The following is an 18,165-nucleotide window of genomic DNA, read 5'->3' on the forward strand; positions in this document are numbered from 1 at the left end:
AGATGCACGGAACAGAAAAGAACCAACAAAAACATTGCTCGACAAAAGACTAGAAATTTTGTATAGACTAAATTAATTCTCTAAAAAAGTTCGTATTTCTACGAAACAAGTTATTAAATATATTTTTTATTTTTCATTTTATGTTTTTTTTATTATTTTGATGACATATGTATTATATTTTTAATTGTTATTGTTATATAATTGTATTATATTTTATTTTTAATAAGCTATCCATTAAAGGTGACGGTGTCTTTAATTCAGATCCCTTTGGCGGTTTTTAGAGCCTGAGATAATTATGATGAATTGGGGTTCTGTCCTTTCTTAAAATCTTTGCATTTTTTATTTTTTAATGTCAGTTGCTTGAGTCGTGACTTTGAACAAGCTATTATAATAAAACGAAACAACGGCAAATATTTTCCTGTGCGTGACATATTGCTCGATATATTCGTAAAATATGACAAAGTCATGCTTTCAACTTTTTTCAGTTCTTGAGAGGTGTTGGAGTGACGCAATTGGCCTTCTGTCTTCACAATTACGTAAGGGAGTACCATAAAAAGTGATAAGGGAGTCATAGTTATGCTTATTCGCAGTTGTTTGAATCCCTGTACGGCAACTATTTCCTAATCTCAGCAGTTTTTATGACTGAAAGAACTTCCTGCTTCAAAAAATGTTACTAAGTGGTTGAGTTCTGCGTGTCTTTCTTCTAGTCTTTTTTGCGATCCAAAGTATTTGCATTGTATTGGGGCACTGTCTTTTTTATGATTTGTTCACAATATTTGGCTTTTTCAAGTCAGTGAGAACTCACGCTGCAGTAGCGAAGAGAACGAGAAACTGGGTGTAGTGAGAAATTGGTGTTTGAACAAAGTTCCGGTTTATGAAGCAAAAATTTTATTCACGTGCGGCGATTTGACTTGTTTTTTATTCTCCTGAATGCCTTTAATTCAACAAAAAGTTTTCTAATGGCGCTTTTGCAGTTGCTTGAGTTCATAAATGGGCGCCTAATACTTTTTGCAGCCTTAAAATTTTTTGTTGTTATAAAAAATTTGTGAATATTTGAAGTTTTGCATCTTGTTTTTCCCCTTGACAATCTGAACTGATGGCTAATAAAACATTAAGTTAACTAATTAATGAGGTCATTAATGAGGTCATCTTTTTTTTATTTTTGACACTACCTTTGGTCACGATTATACACTGATTTTTTGAGTTTTTACTGTTTGTTGTGTTTTCATATTTTTTATGATTATTTTCTCTTGCTAATGACTATTTTCATTAGTTGCTAATGAGCAACTATTGAATCTGATTACTTTCTTGAGTTAAAAAAATCTTCTTCTTTTAAATCTGATGCTTTCTTATCGAAAAATTTAGTATTGAGACTAGTTTTTGGTTTTTCTATTGGTCTAATCGCCTAATATCATAATAAAAATTGTTCTCATTGGCTTGCTTTTGCTAAGCCAATTTTTATCCAATTTTTAGCTAAAATATTTATTCTTTGCGATATTTTTTGTCTGCGATGTTTTATATGAGTTTGTGAATCTTCTCTCAATTAATTTTATTTTTCTTTGTGCATTTGCGCGCATTTAGGGCCAGGAGCATTTGGACAGACATTAGTTGATTCAATTCTTTGGATTATAATTCAGAACTTGTGCTGCTATCTTTTCTCATTTTTGGTAACTGATTCTAATATTTAATGGTATCGCTGGAATTCTATAGAGGCAATAATGAATTTATTTAATGGCGTCATTTTATTTTGATTGGCTTATACGACTCTTTCCATTGTTTTCAGTAAGTTATTAGTGAATTATCGAGTTGTGCATAATATTTTATTCGTCTTAAGAAATCTTTGTAAATAAAATGCTGAAGAGTTTTTTTGTCGAAATATTTTATTCAACTTCTATGAGAAGTGCTTATTTTTTAAGGAGCTCCGCTTCATGGGAGTGCAATGAAAATGCGGTAAACTAGCGACTGAAGTAGGAAGTTTCCAGAAAGCGTAACCAATTAGTGGAAACACTGAATTTCAGGAGAAAATTCAGTAAAATCCAAAACATATTTAAATTGATGGTTTTGTTCACCTGATTTTGAACCATATATGTTCCATTATTTTACATAGCTCCGAGGCGTTAAAACTTTTTTCACGGGCTGGGAAAGGAAACAAGTGTACAGGAATGTTTTGTGTGGCTTCGAATACTACCTCAGATCGAGCAGCAAGGGTCTGCCCTATGACCATTTCTACTTCTTCTTTGCCACAGACCACCCTGGACGAAATGACAATGTCAACATAACCGCTCCTCACAGTACGTTAAATCGCTTATTTTTTATCCGCACTAACTACTGAAGCTGTTCAGCCCATCAATTTATCCACCAATCATTTTATTATAGTTCGTAAAATCTTCTTGAGTTTAGATCTCCGAGAAACCGAAAAAGTTTACGAGAAGAGGTTCCAGTTTAATTATAACTTAATTTAATGTCTAGTTTAGTTCCAACCCCGCATTTATTTTTTAACTAAGACCGAAATCGGCTGCTTTTGGTTCGCATCAAAGTCGACGACCAAGAGGAGCCAAATTCTTTCCTAGCTCAATCGACCATTATTAGGTATGAGAAACCGTTATGGCAGTTGACAGTTATGATAATTGTCAACCGCGAGGAGGGTCGTATCAAAAGCTATCAACTATGGGTGGGATAGAAACTGAGAGGCAATTTAGGACTAAAATAATTGTTACATAGACTAAAAAGCTGATAGCAAAAAATATGCGTTATAGCAAAAAATAGCAAAAAATAGCAAAAAATAAGTTAAGCGCTATAAGCTTGACTAAGTGCAGATGCAGAAACAAAGTAATGTAAACTCAGTCTAGTTAGTATTTACTTAAAAAGCGTGCGGTGGTGAAAGTCTTCAGACTGTTATGCAAATATGTACAACAATAAGTCAAAAATAAAAGAGTTAATTTTCCATGAAAATTAAAGGTTATACTCCCTCTGCAATGAAAATTAAAGGTTATACTCCCTTTCTGAACATTATTCCCACCAGTAGTGCCACCACTGGAACTCCCGCCACTCGTTTAACTTGATGATGTTTTCGGTTTTCGTCTTGGCGACCTTGATCGCAATCTCCTCACCCTCACGATAGGTTGTGCCCCCAGCACAGTGAATTAAGTTATGCGTGAATTTAATTATGGGGAGCGAGCTCAGGTGTGGGGAACCAGCTCAGGTAGTGATCACAGCTTAAAATAAATTAGATTGCCATTTTTAAGGAAATATCGATTTCATAACTCTCATTAAGTAGAAATACTTTTATGCAATTTACTAGCAATTAATTAACTTAAAACATGGGTATACAGTTCTGATTAAAAATTGTATGCTTGAACAAAACGGGAAAGGAGAATCAGGAGAGGACTGGTTGTACCAAATTTATGCATGCTCCAGAATTCTGACCTCATATTCTGACGTCAACGCTTTTGTTTGGCTAAATTTTAGGTTTATAGAAAGGTGGAACAAAAAGGAGGAATCTGAATAACTGAAATATTTTGTTGGCGGACTTTTCGTGCATCAACTACTACTAAGCTTGGCCCTCCGACAGCCCTCTCTAGAACGAGAACAGAACCCAATACAATATTCAAGCTGTACTTTTCTTTTCCTAAAGAAAAAGCACAGCAACAAAAGAGAAGGTAAGATGCTTAGCGGAAGAATTTGCTCTGGAGAACATGTTCGAGCACGTTATAGGCAAATCTTTCAGTGGTGATCCCAGAAAGACTAGTGAGATGACGACGGAGACGATGGCATCTTCAGAGGGCCCAGCCATTAGATGGAGCAGAGAGAGGTGGCGACGCTTCAGTCATTCCGGCTGCAAGCCTTCAAGTGCCCCGCAAATTCCCGTCAAAGCTCTTCAATTCATTCGACAGACAGGCAAGGCAGTTCTACGCTGTGTGCCAAGCCAACGGGGGAATGGTGAGCAATCAAGAGCAATTGGGCCAACATGCATGGTCGGACATACAAAGGACGAGTACTGCATCCTCCTGGTGCAATTGTTGCACAAATAAGCGGGACACCCAGCTCCAACAGTCCAGATTCAAATCAATTTGAGAAACAGGATTGGTGACCACCCAATCTTGAGAACGGCCAAGGCAAAATTCAAAAGTTACAGCAGTCGTATAATGAAAAGATTGTGGACTGCTCCCGACGACGAAAAAAAATGTGCGATTCGGCCACTGCAGTCTTAGTGGCAGATGCAAGAGACTTAGCTGCAAAGGAGAACTTCGTCGACGACCTGGTGGGCAAGGACGTGAGGGCCGCCACTACGGGAGGAGCCAGCAACGCTGAATGCAACGTACCAGAGAGCACTGAATCTAGAAACAAGGACCAAAGTTGAGGCCATTTTCGGCAGATCTTGCGAGATAACCTTTTTTGCAAGTTCTGGCAGAATCCTCCAAGATAACCATCCGATCTGGCCTGGGGTTCTCACCAGTTCTGTTTTAAAGAATTGTTTTTATCCCAACCAAAGGCAGACTTTCGGTTACTAAGCTTTTCTTGATGAATTTATCGAATGCAATTGGATTTCTATGAAATTTTTTACCCTTATGGCTGCTTCTACGAAAATCAGTCTTAATGACTGTATAATAATCATTTTTGTCTGATTGCTGGTAGAATTCAATAATAGTCACCCGCAAAATACAGGAAGCCAGATGATCTCGAAAAATAACGCCAACAACGCTCGCCGAGACTGCTATTAAAGTACAACTGAGAAATATGGAAAATGCACCCAATAGGCTGGTGACGCAAACAGAAAAGATCCTAACCTGAATGCAAAATGACTATATTCTAACACTAAAAATAGCAATTAGAGCTATTAGAGCAATTATAAAAAAGAGCAATTGGGGCTATTCTAACTAGATCAATAAATACTATTTCATCCAAAAAATTCATTATTTTCCAAGTGTTTGATATCAACAAAGTTCCAATTGTTTTAGTGATTCCAAATGCTGATTTGATGTTACTCGTGGATGCTTCCGAAAAAAAAACAATAAATAAATATTACTAAAAGCAAAAAACATTGACCCCCACCCCAAAATTGACCCCCACCCCAAAATTCTAATAAACTGATTGATCTTTGCACTATTTGCATAAGTGAAGCCCTGGTACCCCCGTATGAGAGCAAACCTGATCGCATCTAATGTATGTTTTACTCGAGTCAAATTTTATCAAAATTTGATTAAAAATAACCACTTGCATCTAGTTAAATAACTTTATAAAGCCAGTAGTAAATGTTTCACTGTTATTACATTTCTCATCAATTTGAAATTTGGTAACTATGGCTTGCATTTGGAGAATTAAAAATGATAAATGTTTCAAATGCTGCTAACATTTTTGTTTCATGGTGTTGTTTCGTCATTTGCAACCACATATACGTGATCATTGCACGCCCTGTGTAACTTTTGCGTTTTCAGAGATGGAGATAAGCCCTAGCGGTAGAATGGACATAACAATTTATAATCTGAAGATATCGACGAGTGACTTCAACGTTTACATCTGGCGAACTGATGTCCCATTTGGAGAGACAGTGTTGAGTGCAAACCCATACATTGGAGAGAACTTTAATTTCAATGATCCAAGCAGGGCACGTATTCCGTTACCGCTCCTTTAGGCAAACTTTAACCCCCCCCCCAAAAAAAACAAAAACAATAAAAACAAGCTCCACCTACCCACTGACAAACTTGCGCCTCAAAACTGAGAGAACTGCAAACACGGTGGAAAAAAATTGCAATACAACTTTTCCTTGGAAATACTACTTTTTACTACACCTTTTAATCCTCGGTAGTTGGATACTGGGGCACTGAATGATATATATTTCGGTCTGTAATCGGACAAGGTAGAAATAAGTAGAACACTACTTTTAGCTAGACAACCTTTGTGAAAAATCGGCAGCAACTGGTTGGAACCTAACGTTTCACTCCTATATCATGTTTCTTTTAAAAAAAAATACTAGTTGGCAACTCAAATTGTACGTCACTCACTCCTCTTCTAAAGAGATTTTTTGGAACTAAAAGAGCTATAAGACAAGGCAAACAAACTTTCCTCTATCTTCATACTACTATCAACTGAAAACAATCAAGCAGTTGAAAAAAGAAAGCAGAGTCGGGAGAAAAAAATGAACAAATAATAATGCGAATCATAACCCGCACTCAAATATAAAAAAGGAACACTGTATTTCTCTTAATAACTTTGAGTGTTTCAATCATTGCAAAATTTACAGAGATAGGCAGTGTAGAATAATGATAATTACAACAGAGAAAAACTAAAACATCGACCGAATAGAGAAGTCACTTGTATTGGCGGGGAGGGCCGACAGTAACATGAATTCAATACAAAGCAGAAAGAAAATTAATTGAACTTAAAATGTTTCCAAGTAAATGAACCAAGTTGGGTTTTCTTTGGGTCCTTCTTGTATTCATTAAGAAAAAACTGCTTATATTTCTCCTTTGCAAGACAGTATGACATTGACAAATATTTTTTGTGGGAAAAAAATCGTGCTGCAGAATACTCTCTTACTAATAATTTTTTCATGCAAATTGCATTTCGAAATTGTCTGGGTGAAAACTTTTTGAGTTAGCTCGTGTATATAAAAACTTGCGGTTGGTAATTTCAAAGCTGAGTTTGAGAAGGCTGGCTGCTTTTATATTCATGATGCTATGACAGTAAGTGGCAGCCCTGTAATCGAAAAACAGCGAAATAGGTATTATACCAAGGTACAATTTAAGATCTCAGGATGAGTCAAACTTTTGTCTGTGAAAACAAGCTTTTATAGCCCAATTCAACCGCCTTTCTAGTGTTTTTATGAGATTTTGATTGATAGTTGCAGGTAATACAGAAGAATATAGAACATGACTGAGAACAAAAGAGTTCAAAATATTTTTTGTATACATTGGGAATTATGTTCCTTAGTCCATATATGCATTTAATGCCCTGGGACATTTTTGACAAAACAATTTTTACTTGTTTTTGATATTTGAGGTCTTTGTCAAAATAAGCACCGAGATATTTGGTTTCCGCTTTCGAACTTATTAATTTGTCTCCAACTTTTAATGTCGTTTCGTCTTCAGGATTAGAGCTACCAAAAATAGTAAACTCTGTTTTGTCCGGATAGATCTTGAGGTGATGTAATTTTAAAAATTGTATGCATTTTTCTATGGACTTCTCAAGCTCGTCTTTGCCTTTGAGAACTTCATCATGAGAGCTTTATAGAACTGTGTCATCTGCGTTTTGTATTGTTTCACATGACAAAAAGTTGCAAAGATCGTTAACATATAGATTGAACAAGAGAGGACCCAAGACTGTTCCTTGTGGAACTCCTTGAGCAAGTTCAATCCACCCTGAATTAACATAAGTGATTATTACTCTTTGTGTTCTGTTTGAAAGATAGCTCGTAATTAGATTTTGAGCTGTTATCGAACATCCAAATATGGAAGGCTTTTGAAGCATGAGCTCGTGATTAATGGAGTCAAATCTTTTGATAGATCTAAAAAAACTGCTGTAGTTTTTGATGCATCGGATTTTTTCAGTTAAATAAACGAGCGCATCTGCTGTGGAGTTTTTTTCTCAGAAACCAAACTGTGTTTCAGAAAGCAGGGCATTCTTATGAACATATTCATCAATTTGTTGTTTAATAAGAGATTCAAAAACTTTTGCAAATGCTTTTGTTAACGAAATTGGTCGATAGTTTAGAGGATCATCAAGGTCTCCTTTTTTAAAAAGTGGAGTGATGTCGGCTGTTTTGAGTTCAGCAGGGAATGTTTCTGTTTTTATAAATTCATTCAAAAGAAAACAAATAGGCTCAGCTAGTTCACCAGCTGCGTCTCGCAATGCCCATGAGGGAATGGTAGAAGGACCCAATGATTTGAAATTTCCAAGAGCAAGAAGCGTTTTAAGACATTCAAACTTAGTAACAAATCTAAAAGAAAAGGTGTTTTTTTGCCTAACCATAGGCAGGTCTACAGTAGAGTTCCTACTTTCAAAAAATCTTCCTAATTTACTGAATTTAAAATTAAGGCTATTTTAGTTTTTTCTGTGGTGACTTCATTGAAAGCGTTTTTTTAAAGAGTAAACCGTAGTTGTCGTTTTCACAGAGTTTCTTACTTCATTGATCAAATTCCATTTCTTGTGCTCTGGAATTGAGCTTTCAGTTAACTGATTATGAAATTTCTCCAAATCTTTTTCATAGCCGGCGCACACTTCGGCTTTCAACTTGAAAAACTAGTAGAAAGATTCTGAATTGAGGTTTTGCTCTCTAAGCAGATTTTTGTTACGTGTGTTTTTTTGAAATGAACCGTTTGGCAAGGGAAAATTGTGGTTCGTTGTTTCTTATAAAAATTGTTTTGATTGGTGCATGAAGGAGTATTTGCTGTTCAAGTTTTCCCTCAAATGTGCGAAGCATTTCACTTTGAACTGAAGAGCAGTAAAATGTTTTTTGATTACTTTGTACTAGGTAAGTTTTGTGGCAAGAATATTCAATTGAGCAAAATGATCTGTTTGTATCGGTGAGAAAAATTTCACTATAACGAAGGGGCTCGTTTCCATCAATAATAATGTAATCTATAAATGAGTTCGATTCATCCTTAATTCTAGTTGCTTGATGCTTATTAGTCACATTTAGATCATACGGTTGAATGATTGTTTCTAAATTCTGCTTTTCTTTGTTTTCCAAATAATTGATATTATAGTCTCCTATCATAATTATTGTTTTGTTCTCAGTAATTGCTCTATCAATTGATCTAGTTCGTTAAATTCTTAGTAAAGAAGCTTTTTTGGTTTATAAGAAATGTTTATTAGGTAAGTTTTTTAATCTTTGGGCAAGTTATTTCGACCCACAGAGTATCAAAAAAGAACAATTTTGAAAGCTAGATCAACGCGTAGTTTTTGGTAAAGTTTCCTAGGAGCAATTAACAATACACCTCCCCATGTTGAACTCACCCGATCATTGCGAAAAACAAGACAGTTTGTTTTGTTCGGGTTTACCAATTCAGTGTCAATCTTTGTATCTAGCCATGTTTCAGAAAGACCATAGATGCAGTTAGCGCCAACGTCATTCATTAGGATTTTTCACTGAAGTTGTTTTCTTGTTATGCTCCATACATTTAAATGAAGAAATTTTAAATTGTCTGAATAAGTTTCGCAATCAAGGAATATGTCTTTCATAGATTTAATTGGCCCGTGGTTGGTTTCAAAATCTCCAGACCTCAAAAGTATCAGCCAAATACAAAAGTAATAAACAAATAAATACTAATAAAAAATAATAGCCAGGTATATTTAAAATACTAATAAAAATAATAATAAAATTAAAAAAAATAATAGTGATAATAAGAGTAATAAAAGTACTATAATGTAATAATAGTATTAAAAATAATAATAATAATAATCATAATAATAATAATAATAATAATAATAATAATAATAATAATAACAATAATAGTAATAATAATAATAATAATAATAGTAATAATAAGAATAACAAGGAGGCTCGGTAATGTGCGCTGGCACAAAAAGTTCTGACCCCGCTCAACACTTTTTTGGCATAATTGCCTATCAAATTAGGAACAAATAAAACAACCTAAAAACTAAACGATTTTTCAAAAAACATATATCATGGACAGAAGATCGCCTCCAACGCAAAAACTCCGGTGGAGTAAAAAACGCCGCATTAGACTGATGCGTTCTGCCATCATTGAGAAGGCGAGGCTAGACGAATTTCAAAATCAAACAACAACAACAACAAACCTTAATTACATCCAAAACTATAAAGTCTTTAAAATCAAGTCAAGATAGCGTCAAATAAAACTGAAACCCATCACTTGTACTTAATTGAAAAGATATGGAAATAATCAATAATAAGGCTCAGTTTTAATCACACAAAAGAACAAAATCAGCAAAGTTAAAAAAAAACTTATATTTTTGAAAAACAAAAAATTTCAAAAGTAATGAAAACCATTAGATATCAACTGAGAAGATCCAAATGTTTTAAAACAACCTATTGATTGCTTCTATAGAATGACATTAAGACCTGTCAACATTCAATTTTTTATGCGGTTACAAAAAGAACTACAAATAGAGACAACAAACAAAAATTCAATTAAAACTTGTGAGAAAAGAAACATTAGACAACATTTTGCCCCTCAAGAAATTTTTTGATTGCGCTTTCTTCGATGAACCCAAAAATATGGTGCGTGACATCTCATTATTGAGATTAGGTAAAAAGTAGAAAAAGAGAAAAAAAATTAAGAAACAATTTTGTTGTTTTCGAAAACAATTATTTTTAAATTCATAAAAGCTATTAGCTACCAGATGAGATATTTAGAAAGGTACATTTATTTTTCCAAAAGGAAGCGCTTGAGAACGTTTTTTCAGTATAAGTCTTACGTCTACAGAAAAAGAACGTCAAATATAGACAAAAATCAAAAATTAGTTTACCATTTTTGCGAAAGGCCCGTGTCGAAGCCAGTAAATTCATAACGATTACTTTAGAAACTTTTGATTTGTACATTTACACCTTCCCGTGACAGCAATGTTGTCATATGTGACCTGTAATTAACGCGGCTAGGTAACATATAGAAAAAAAGAAAAAAAAAGAATGCAAAAATTCGAAGTTGAACTGATTTTTTTTTTATTTTTGAGAACAATTGTTTTCAAAGTGATGAAAGCCATCAGCTATCATTTCAAATTCAAAAACAGACTCATTTATTCTTCCCTAAAAACCAATGAGACCTGTTACTATCCATAAAATTTCATATAACTAAAAAAAACAAAGTGAAAACGACAGTTAAAGACAATTGAAAAAAAAACTCTTTGAGAAAGGGGTTTCGAAGCAGTTAGAACCATAATCTACGCCTCTAAAGACCTTTATAAATTCTATTGTTCCTTCTTTTGATCGCTAATAATGTAGCATGTGAACTGTTATGAATAAGATAACGTGATAAAACGAGAAAAAAAGACGTCATAAATTGGCGGACGGCTGAAAATTAAAAAAATGTGATTTCTAGTAGTATCACAGCCAGAAAACCATAATTTAAAGCGTAAAACAGCAAAAAAGACAAAATTTTAACTAGTTAGAAGGACGAGCAAGAAAAAACATTTCTTCTTTGCTGACATTAAGCCACAAGTTGACCAAATAAAATGAAAAATAGTGGCGAAGTTCAATAAGCCATTTTTTATTTAAAAAACAAAAACTTTTTCAAAGTCAAAACTACCATAATTGAGAATCCGATTTTTTTTTGGATTGTAACATTCCAAGATTGTGACAAAAACAGCCATGCTATTGCTTGTTGTATATTAAAAAGAATCAATGATTTCGGATGTTATGGTTCTAGATAATTTATTAGTTAAAAGATCAAAAATAAATGCTGCGTTTTCGATATTCATAGAGTAAAAGTTAGCAAAAAATGGCAAAATTTTAATTGCATATTACTCTCAACGGATGTGGAAGTAAATCTAGCTCTCTTTGTGATTTTTGAAGATTGTGTCATTTGTTTTGGGTGTTTACTTCCGGTAAATTTAATCAAAGTGAACTAAATGATCTTAATTCGAGCAGTTTTTGATGAAAAGAGACTGAAATTAAAATATAGCCAGAATTTTAGCCAACAAAATTAAATCAAAATACTCAACAATACTTTTTGGTCTGTTAAAATGAAATCAACAGCACCATTGTTGACAATTTTTATATATTTCAGCAAAATTGGCGAAATTTTTGGAAAAAACTCTAATTTTAGAGGAAATTTTAGGCAAAATTTCACGGAAAATGTGAATAAAAATAAGGCAAATTGGTCTAATATTCTCAAGAGGGTTGGAACATTAATAATAAAGAAATAATAATAACAATAATAATAATAATAATAATAATAATAATAATAATAATAAAAATAAAAATAATAATAATAATAATAATAATAATAAGAGTAATAATAATAAAAAAAATAATAAAAATAATAATAATAATAATAATAATAACAATAATAATAATAATAATAATAATAATAGTAAAAATAATAATAACAATAACATCTGAAACAGTAATAGCAATAATGATAATAATAGTAATCACAAAAAGAACAATAATAATAACAATAATAGTAATAATAATAATAATAATAATAATAATAACAAAAATAATAATAATAATAAAAATAATAATAATAATAATAATAATAATAATAAAAATAATAATAATAATAATAATAATAATAATAATAATAATAATAATAATAATAATAATAATAATAATAATAATAATAATGTTGATAATAATAATAAGTACTTAGCTGTTTTGACTACCAAGAGATGTGAATGACTATAAATAGTTGAGCTAGAAAACGATTCCACTTTCGTGGCTCTAATTAAACGTTCTCACGTTGATCTTTTCGCCGCAAACTTTGAGCAAAAATTTGAGCAAAGTTAGGCTCGCGCTCTCCCCTCTAATTAGCCCTAAAGTAGAACGTCGATTACAAATCCATGCGGATTCATATTTTACAAATATCACACAGCAAAATATGCAAGAAACTCACTCCATGAAGAAAACGAAATTCCACTTCATCACATGGCGCAGACAAGAAGGCTTCAAATTGCAGTAAAACCTTTTTAGGACACAAGTAGAAATCCACCCACAGAGTGGCAAACATGGATGGCAAATTTCAAGAGGTCGATAAAAAAACTCAGGTTGAAGTCAGCAGGAACAGAGCTATTATAACCGATCATGCCAGCACTCGAAGATGCTTTCGAAAATGAAACAGATGACTATGTGTATGGAATTATATTCCAATGGTTGTGCACCTGTCGATTTTAATGTGTGTATTTCTCTGGTAAAAAGTACGGCAGTCGACGGATAATTATTTCAAGCTTTTAGCTTTCATATCAGCCTCGTCTCACGTGATTCTTTCAACTGTCGGGCCTTTGGTTTCATTCGCACTACAATTATTTTCCCAGTCCACACATCTTTTTTTGTTTCGTTGCTCACGCTGTCTTGATCCCTCGACTGCCATACTTTCGACCAGAGAAATACACACATTAAAGTCGACAGGTGCACAACCAATGGAATATAATTCCATACATACACATAGTCATCTGTTTCAGTTTTCAATGCATCTTCGAGTCTTGGCATGGTCGGGTGGAATAGCTCTGTTTTTGCGGGCTTTAGCTAGAGTATTTTATCGACCTCTAGGCTGTGTTGTGCAATCACCGCCATCTTGAAATTTGCCAATCCGGTTCGCCATTCTGTGGTTGGATTCGCACCGGTGTCCCAAAACAGATTTACTCCAATTGAAGGCCAACACAAAGAAGAAATTAACAGACTTAGATCTTCTAGATAAAGAAAACCTAGCGATAAAATTACAAAAATGTAAGTTCGCCAAAAAGGACCTCACATGGTTAGGTTTCGAAATACCACCAAATTAAATATTTCCAACACAGAAAAAATGCAACTCCTTTATCAAATTGGAGATCCCAAAAACTCTAAAACATCTAAGCTCATTCATGGGATGCATCGACCATCCATCACGTGATAAAATTCACACCATATTTAGCATCATTAAGCAAACCATTCCGCCCTGTGCTGTCAAAGAGCAACCTCAAACCACAATATAAACTGAATTGGAAACCAATCCACGCGGAATCTTACATAAAATTAAAATTGGCAATCAAAGCAATAACCAAAAATAGGTTCAGTAGATTCCTCGTGGCACCCAATTGCATATGCGGGTCACTTCTCAAACAATCTAGAACAACGTTATAGTACTAACGAACTAGAATTGTTAGCAGTAGTTTGGGCACTAGATCATTTCAAATATTACGTACACGGGGCCCACTTCACATTCCAAACGGACCATCAAGATCTACTAAGCGCACTGAAAGAAAACAGAGGCAATAAAACTTATCAAATTCGCCTCACGAGATGAGTAGATAGGCTTCTCCTATTTCAAGTCTCGGTAGAACACATCCCGGGCAAAAATATGGGTTTTGCAGATTACCTTTTTGAAAACCCATCAGGTAAACCTACACCCCTCAATCAGAGATAAAAACATTGTAACTAACACAATTGACGAAATGAAATACACACTGATACGCAATAGTCCAGTTCCATATGAAGCAATTAATTCGAACGATGCGAACAAGCACAAACAACAAAATAACGTCAATAGCACGTCAATGAAGTCACGCACACACGAATGAAACAACCACCTCTGCCATTTACCGCGTACAGTTCCGTCGCTCTTTTCTATTCACAATTCAAAATTATCCATACAAAACACTCCATCTAACGCTAAATTAGTCGCAATTACAGCACGCGCAAATTTTTTAAAAGACACTTTCCAAATTCCCATTAAGAAACTTTTCATAGCCCCAAATAAAAAATTTACGATCAATATGGACAAGTCCAACACAAAAAACTTTAATTCTGTTGCCAACCAAACTGATTCAACTTCCAATAAAGGAAAGGGTTTAGATCTCCTAGATTTATTGAAACACGAAAGGTTATTCTCTGTCGACGACGAATCCCTCACCCCTTTTTATAGAGAAAACCTCAGCCATGTCTTCAACAAGGAACGTTTTGGACAATTATCGAAAAAGGAGCTTACCCCCATTATTGAATTCATCAAAAACGGCAAGTGGGAGAAATTAAAGGTCATTGACTCACTCTATTACCGCATTAGAAGAGACTTATCAGTTTCTCCAACTGGATGATTATTTTATGACAACAAACTCATAATAAACATCCAGGACAGGCAGAGATGTGGACCCTAGCGAGACTTATATGGTATTCCCATATACCTTACAACAAAGTGGCCCGGGCTCAGGGATGTCGTCATTGCATAGACAGAGGTAAAAACCTAAAACCAATAAATCCGAAAGAACAAATAGGAAAAGTTCTCGCCTCTCTGAACCTAATGAAGAATTTCAAATGGACTTCGCGTGACCCATCCCATTCAAAGATAACGTGCCAGCAAACTATATTCTAGTAACGGTGGACAGACTCTCTAGATACCACCATGCTTAAGTTTTCAAAAACTGCGACACCAAAACCGCAATAGATTACCTAGTAGTTATTGCAAGGTACACAGCATGCCTTGATTAATCCGTGGTTATCAAGCCCAAGCTATCAAGGCAAGAGAGTTCGAATTATTTTGCACAAAAAACATAAAAAAATTAATCCTAGCTCCAGCTGGAAACCACAGAGGTACTGGCGTGTTAGAAAGATTATTACAGACAACAAAACGCAGATTAGCGGAACTAGACTTTGACCCCAACTGTTCCCAAAGATCATTAAGCAAAAGACTCGCGCAAATAATCGAGAACATCAGACTTATCCCAAACGCAACAAAACAGATAAGCCCTTTTGAGGCATACTTTGGTAGAAAACCAAACAGAGAAGTATCTAATATAGTCACTAACCCTTCTCACAAAAACTTCTGAAACATGATGTGCTCACACACGAAGAAATGTGGCGCCACGACGGCGTGTCCGAGGACAACGTGAACACAGTACCGTGAATTAGAAGCCCAGACCCCAGTCAACATTGAAAGCAACGAATCAGACAACCGGCCGCTCCGAGTCCCTTCACCACGTTCGATCACACCGTCCGAGATCCATTTCACACTAGGGGATATAACAACTCAGACAGTAGTTGACAAACGTAATGTCGCACGTAGAAGCATTGCACGTAAAACAAAAGAATCATGACCAACACTTGCACCAAAATGGATTATAAATCCAGATGGAACCATAACAAATTACACATCACACACAGTCACTGTCGAAACACCTTTAATAAAAAAAACACAACCATTAGAATAAAATGACATAGCAATAGTAACAGAAACATAGCCAAGAGCAACAGAAACAAAATCTTGACTTATACACATGGTATTGTGCAAAATGTCGGAGAGTGTAAACGTAACAAAGAAAAAATAAGAAAGTTCTGTTTAGAAGCCCGCAACAACGCCGCCCGTAACACACAAAATGAGCAAGGACAATCTGATTTATCAAGGTTGACTTAAGACAAAGTAAAAAAAAACATTGCGCAAGTCAGTCAGCACAAACAACAGCCCAAACGCCTATCCAAAAGGAAGGCGGCATCTGAAACAACATCACCAGGCACCCCGAGGACGACAAAGCGCCGCCTATCATCAGGCAAAATACCCCCATGCTCCCCATAGTTCTTTTCGCTTACGTCCTAATTGATTAGACCAGTACTTAACATTTTGTCTGCTAAGAGATGTGAATGCGCAGACGATAAATAGTTAAGCTAGATAACGGTTACACTTTCGTGGCTCTAATTAAACGTTCTTACGTTGATCTTTTCACCGCCAACATTGAGCAATCATACAGAGTTAGGCCTGTGCTTTCCCCTGTAAATAGTCCTCGACCTAAAGTAGAACCTCCATTAGAAATCGAATTCATCATTTACCAATATTGATTTGCGCATTTTGAGATGTGATAGCGCAGACGATAAATAGTTAAGCTAGATAACGGTTACACTTTCGTGGCTCTAATTAAACGTTCTTACGTTGATCTTTTCACCGCCAACATTGAGCAATCATACAGAGTTAGGCCTGTGCTTTCCCCTGTAAATAGTCCTCGACCTAAAGTAGAACCTCCGTTAAAAATCGAATTCATCATCTACCAATATCAACCACAGCAAAAAATACAAGAAAGTTCACTCCATAAGGAGAACGAAATTCCACTCCATCACAATAATAATAATAATAATAATAATAATAATAATAATAATAATAATAATAATAATAATAATAATAATAATAATAATAATAATAATAATAATAATAATAATAATAATAATAATAATAATAATAATAATAATAATAGAAATAATAATAATAATAATAATAATAATAAAAATAATAATAATAATAATAATAATAATAATAATAATAATAATAATAATAAAAATAATAATAATAATAATAATAATAATAATAGTAAAATAGTAAAATTTATTAATAATTATAACATTAATTTTGAACAATAACAATTTATAATTACAGTGGTGTTGCTTGAAATGAAGCTAACTCGCTCTCGTCTCCGTGCTGTCATTGAAAATTCCAGCATTCGCACTGAGAGGGAAACAATCGAGACAAATTTCATTGCAAAAACGCGTATTTGCAATCATTTTTCGATTTGTAATGGAGAATGGTCCTGAAAGAACTGAAATAAGAAAGTTTTCTTTCGAAAGTAAGAGGGAATAAGTAATTACAAAAACAGACATAAAATATTCAAAGCATATTCGAATGAGAGCCTGAAAATAGACACAACAAAAAAAAACAATATTAATGCTATAGGTTCTAACTTTAAAGTTGCTATTTTGGGTTACTGTTGGTCTTTTTACTCGGAGAAAAATTTGTTGAAATTTTTGCAGATGTCTACGAATTTCACTGCCGTACATGAAAAAAAGTCCTTAGGTCGATACCAAGAAGGAAAGTCAAAACAAGAAACAAGAACAACAGCTTGTTTCTTATTCATGCTGAAAGTTTTTTATAACAGAGCAAAAAAAATTTACTCATTTTTCTCCTCTGTTATTTCAATTAAACTCTCTTTGTTTGGACTCCGCTGTTTTCTCATCCAATTTGTGGGACCATTTGTGACCAATTCATATTCGTATTCTGACCAATTGCACACACACACACACACACACACACACACACACACACACACACACAAACACGTACGCACACACACACACACACACACACACACACACACACACACATATATATATATATATATATATATATATATATATATATATATAATATATATATATATATATATATATATATATATATATGAAATTTTATAAATGAAATATTGTGTATTTTGAAAACCTGAATGTTTTATATATAGTGCCTAAGATACTAAGGGGCGGTAGTGGAGAAGATTCTGCACGTAGAGAATAATGGATTACTGGATCTTGTTCGTGCAAACTTCCGTGAGACGAGCTGACGCCATGACTGAGAAGAGGTGAAGGCCCTTTGAGCCGAATTCCAAGTGCTAATTTCCAAGTTTACAACAGTCAAACGTGGTCAAAAATTGTGCCAACCCGTGTTGAGAAATTCTTCGGATTTAAACATAAGAAATCGTCGGTTTTCGTCGCTTTTACTTCGCCAAAACCGATCAAAGCAC

At 34.2% G+C, this 18,165-nt stretch overlaps 3 protein-coding genes across 3 annotated transcripts in view; all 3 read left to right on the plus strand.

Annotated features, from left to right (window-relative positions):
• LOC142347954 (uncharacterized) overlaps positions 1–541 on the plus strand; it is a 94,764-nt gene extending 94,223 nt beyond the window's left edge. The window contains exon 11 of the mRNA XM_075399119.1: positions 486–541. The gene's annotated coding sequence lies outside the window, so the exon portion shown is untranslated. The remainder of the gene's footprint in view (positions 1–485) is intronic.
• Positions 1–5,632, plus strand: part of LOC142347955 (uncharacterized) — a 17,083-nt gene extending 11,451 nt beyond the window's left edge. Inside the window, exons 3-4 of the mRNA XM_075399120.1 lie at positions 2,108–2,291; positions 5,436–5,632. Of these exons, the coding sequence (XP_075255235.1) occupies positions 2,108–2,291; positions 5,436–5,632 (381 nt within the window). The remainder of the gene's footprint in view (positions 1–2,107; positions 2,292–5,435) is intronic.
• A 12,276-nt stretch (positions 5,633–17,908) lies between these two features.
• LOC142348357 (uncharacterized) overlaps positions 17,909–18,165 on the plus strand; it is a 44,075-nt gene continuing 43,818 nt past the window's right edge. The window contains exon 1 of the mRNA XM_075399676.1: positions 17,909–18,003. Coding sequence (XP_075255791.1) covers positions 17,939–18,003 — 65 coding nt within the window. The 5' untranslated portion in view covers positions 17,909–17,938. The remainder of the gene's footprint in view (positions 18,004–18,165) is intronic.

This window comes from Convolutriloba macropyga, chromosome 10 (genome assembly GCF_964194025.1).
Source record: "Convolutriloba macropyga chromosome 10, txConMacr16.3, whole genome shotgun sequence".
In the NCBI taxonomy this organism is placed as follows: domain Eukaryota; kingdom Metazoa; phylum Xenacoelomorpha; order Acoela; family Convolutidae; genus Convolutriloba; species Convolutriloba macropyga.